A 4,845-nucleotide genomic window follows, 5' to 3' on the forward strand; every position below is an offset into this window, starting at 1 on the left:
TGATAAAAGTTTTCCCAGTACAAAAAACAAGATCAAGATACATACTGATGTTTCGTTCTTCCAGAAAAAAACAATATTTTTATGAGGATTATTTTTAAATATTACATTGTTCATACTAAAATAAATAACTAGTATGTACTTATTTTTTCAGATGGAATCGCGATCTAAGAGGATCCTTGAACTTGCAATGGCAACCGAGAAATCGAACAATTCCGTTCTAATGATTAGTACAGGTATGTAAGTTTTAGTTATCTACGAATTATTTAGGCACCCATTAGACGATAGGTTTTGCTGTCATTTATCGCCTTGCTATCATTTTTCTGGCTACGATTGACCGAAAACTTTGTGTAAAATTTAAATATCTGTGTCAGGTACGGTATGCCTAACAGGTTCGCGTATATGACTTTTATTACTATTATCTTCTGATTTATTCTTATCTTCTATTATATAATATTATTAAATTTGACGTACCGTTTTTTAGATAATGACACAACATTAAACATACAGAATGGAACTTCAAACATAGAGGACTCAATGTTAACAGAAGAAAAAGTTGATTTAACAGTTCCGAATCGTACTCGTTGTAATTCGACTAGCAGTAGCTCGTCTAGTGACTCGTCAACCAGCTCATCAAGTAGTAGTTCTTTCAGTGAAGGTAATTTTATGTATTCAATTAATGTTCATTTTAATGTAATCAAAAGCATTTAATTTTTTTTACCTAATTCTAGTAATATTCTATTTAATGTAATCAAAAGCATGTCATGTTTTTATCTAATTCTGATAATATTCTAATCATAATTTTCTTTACAGATACCGACGACTCCGTAAAAGACCCAGACTATGAAGATGTAGAACTAAGACATCGTAATCGAAGAAATGCTTCATGTTCTGATGAACAAAATTTACCTTTCAGCACAGTAAATCAAGACGATATTTTATGTGAAAGTGTGAATCTGCTACCTAGGGAAGACTATGAAATGATACCTAATAACCTTACACCAATACAAAGTGACCCATCTGATAAAGAAAATATAAGTGCCTCTCAACAGAAGTTAACAAATACAAATTGTAGTCCAAATAAAGTAGGAAAAAAAAGACGCAGACAAGAAGATAATTGGCAAAAAAATGTAGTAAAGAAACTGAGAAATAGTGGAAAATCTTATCAAACACTAAAGGCAAAGAAAAGCATTCCAGAACGAACATTGAAACCATCTTGCAGAGAAAAATGTGCTTTTAAATATCGGTTAAATATCACAGAGGAGCGACGTTTGCAATTATTTAAAGAATACTGGGATTTAGGAAACATCGAAAAACAGTGGTCATTTATCGCAAACAGTGTTGAAGCAGTCATCCCAAAATATAGACACGTTAAAATAGATGCCGATGGGAATATTGCACCTTCTCGTGGCAATAACAACGCTTTCTTTTTAACTGTTGCTGGTGTAAAGACTAGAGTGTGTAAACTATTTTTTAAAATACTCTAGCAATTAATAACCGTCCTATTGAAACGGCCTTAAAGAAGAAAAATAGAGAGAGCAACATTTCAGCAATGAAAGATAATCGAGGACGTCATGAAAATAGATATAAGGTAGATGAAAGCGTTAAAAATGGCGTTAAAACATTTATAGAATCAATACCAAAAATTGAATCTCATTACATAAGAGCTAACTCAAAAAGATATTACATTGATGGCAGCAAAGCGATTACCGACCTACACAGAGACTATGTTACAAAGTGTAAATCACTAAATGTACCTTTTGCCACATATTTGATGTTCTACCGTATATTTACTCAAGACTTCAACATATCATTTTTTGTTCCTAAAAAAGACTTGTGTGATGTGTGTGAAGGTTATAAAAATAGCACCGAGGAAGAGAAACAACAAATAAAAGAGAAATACGAAACACATCAAAGTGAAAAAGTTCTCTCACGTATAGAGAAAGAAAATGATAAAAAAGACAATAAAATTCTGGTCGCAGTGTATGACTTGCAAGCAGTATTCCAGTGCCCCAAAGGGGAAATCTCGGTCTTCTACTATAAATCGAAATTGAATATTTTTAATTTAACCATATACAACATTCAGAATAACTGTGTTGAAAGCTATGTTTGGGATGAGTCAAACGCCCATAGAGGTGTAAATGAAATCGGTACATGTGTTTACAAGTACCTTAAGAAAGTTTCAGAAACATCCAACAATTTGGACGTTGTGTTTTACTCGGATAATTGTGCAGGCCAGCAAAAAAGTAAATGTATGATCTGTATGTATCTATACGCAGTAAAAACAATTGAAAATCTTAACTCAGTAACGCATAAATATTTGATAAAAGGGCACACCCAAAACGAGGGAGATTCTGCTCATTCTCAAATTGAGAGAGAAATTAAACGCCAATTAAGATCCGGCCCTATGTATACACCTGACGCATTCATTGGTGCCGTAAAGGCTGCAAGGAAGAAAAGCGAGCCCTTCCATGTTAATGAAATGTGTTTCGCCGATTTTTTTGACTTGAAGAGTTTATGCAATCAAATGAACTTTTCTTTGCTGAAAGATGAAAATAATGAGACAGTAAAACTAGCAGGTTTAAAGGTGATTCAACTTAAAAAAAGCGAACCCGATGCTATATTTTTTAAAAATTCATACGCTGACAAACAATTTCAGAAAGCTGTAGTTATTAATAAAAAGAAAAAGAGCAACAATTTGGAATTGAGAGATGCATACAGGGCAAAACCAGGTATGCCTGAAAAGAAAAAAGCGGATCTCATGGATTTGGTTAATAAAAACCTAATTCCAAGATATCACAGGCCATTTTATGAATCATTGTAATTTTAAAAGTCACGTCTTATTGCTTGTTTTGACAAAGACAATATTTTCAGTGTTACATTTTCGTAATTTAATAAAATTATTTCGTTTAGAATTTAAGCTTTTACACATTATTAAGTACCTTTAAGAAATAATTTTAATTTAAGAATTATTGCACTTTAATTTTGCCTTGTAGTTCTGTTATTGGTTGTTATAGTTACACTTTTTCAATAAAGAACATATTCTCAAATCTAAAATATTTTATTTCGACAACGTTTGTTTATTGTATAACCCAGTAACATAACAAAAATAATATCATCAACAACGTGATAAGTCAGTTTGTAACATTCGTCTTATTACATTTTTGCAGGAAAAGTGTGACATATTATCACCTTTTTCGTAAATATGCAAATTTTTAGCTAAATTTATTACATCATCAGGCCTATCTAATATTTTCAGAGACGTAATTAGTTAACACTTATAGTTAATATTAGATGGACTATAAAAATGCATTGCTTTCGAGACAATAATTTTTTTTAAGTTAAAAATGACGCTCCTGTAAAATTGTACTTTTTAACTTAACACATTATTGAAGCAAAGAAAAATTTATAACACATATATATATATATTTAATTATGTTAGTGTAGCGATGGTCTATTCGGCATTCTGTTAATACTTTTAACATTTTCTGATGGCTTTTATCGAATGTTTTCTCGTAGTCGACAAATATCAGTGCCAGTGCTTTGTTGTATTCTGGAGACTTCTCTATCAGGCTTTTTATCACTAGTAAGTGGTCGTTATTGCTGTATCTTGATCTAAATCCAGCTTGTTCTCTAGGTTGATAGAAGTCTAATTTAGCGTCCAGTCTTTTTTTTATTAATTTTTGTGAAACGTTTATGTACGTGTGAAAGATAACTGATAGGACGATAGTTTTTTTAAATCTGTTATGTCTTCTTGCTTGTGTAATAAAGTAATGACTGCATTATTCCATTGAGAAGAAGTTTTTCCTTGGTAGATGCATTCGGTGAAAAGCTTGGCCAAAGCCTGGATAATTTTATTTCCACCTAGTTTGATTGCTTCGAACACTACTCCGTCATTGCCAGGTGATTTGTTGATTTTCATTTCTAAAAGTGCCGTTTTGATTTCGTATGAAGTTATTTCTGGCATTAATTCTGATCCCTGGTTTGTGATTTTGGACAGGGGCTGATCTTGCCCTTCGTCGGTGCTCTCATACATTTCGCGAAAAAATTCAAGCTCTTACTCTTTACTAAATTCAGCATAATTTTTTGTACAATGACTACTTCTTAATCACTATTTTCTTTTTAAAACAATATCATTGTTTTCTGATTATATTTTCAAATACATCTTTATTCAAACAAACATAAAACCATCGGTACTACTGAAATAATGACACTTGATGTAAAAATTTATTTGAAGTCAAAAAAAATTTTACATCCAAGATATTCACGAATTTATTGACACATAAATTGATAAATAAATTCATGAATTTCTTCGTGAATTTATTGTTGATGTAAAGCCCGCATAACGTTCATTTTTTCTATTAAACTTTTTGCTCTATACATCTACTTCTTTTTTTATTTCTCAAACTTCACTAGTTATTCTATTTTTCCTAAAATTCTTTATTGGATTTGACTTAAATAAATTAAAGCAATTAAGATATGAAATTATTTCGTCCCTGATGCCAATACCGTTTTCACAAGTAATCGCCATTGAAAAATTAGAACGTGATCGTATAATCTGCGGATATTTTATAAATGGGATTAATATATCAATAAATAAATTCGGTAAAACAAATCATCTTGATGACTATAATCAAACGCTAAGATATTTCTCAAGGACCTCGCAATACATGATTTTATTTTGTTTCTTTGTGTACAACGAAAAGAAGTATAATTATGATTTATTTGACTTATTGAACCTTACTGTTTCATAATGTTAAATTAAGTGTACGTCCACTACATATTGACTACGCTTCCAATGGATAATAAATATTACTATTCGTAATATTCAAGTTTTAAGGTTGTTAG

At 31.0% G+C, this 4,845-nt stretch overlaps 1 protein-coding gene across 1 annotated transcript; it reads left to right on the plus strand.

The window, feature by feature from the left end:
* The first annotated feature begins 381 nt into the window (after nucleotides 1-381).
* On the plus strand, nucleotides 382-1,484 carry LOC140444628 (uncharacterized). Its single transcript, XM_072536392.1, has 2 exons — nucleotides 382-655; nucleotides 811-1,484. The coding sequence occupies exons 1-2, from the start codon at nucleotides 535-537 to the stop codon at nucleotides 1,482-1,484; spliced, it is 795 nt and encodes a 264-aa protein (XP_072392493.1). The 5' UTR covers nucleotides 382-534.
* Nucleotides 1,485-4,845: the final 3,361 nt, after the last annotated feature.

The sequence above is a fragment of the Diabrotica undecimpunctata genome, chromosome 6 (genome assembly GCF_040954645.1).
Source record: "Diabrotica undecimpunctata isolate CICGRU chromosome 6, icDiaUnde3, whole genome shotgun sequence".
Taxonomy (NCBI): domain Eukaryota; kingdom Metazoa; phylum Arthropoda; class Insecta; order Coleoptera; family Chrysomelidae; genus Diabrotica; species Diabrotica undecimpunctata.

Excerpts from the sequence above, each read along its gene's own strand:
- LOC140444628 (XM_072536392.1), top strand. The coding sequence starts at position 535 with ATGTTAACAGAAGAAAAAGTTGATTTAACAGTTCCGAATCGTACTCGT. Across the intron at positions 656-810 it reads TAGTAGTTCTTTCAGTGAAG|ATACCGACGACTCCGTAAAA; the intron begins GTAATTTTATGT and ends TTTTCTTTACAG.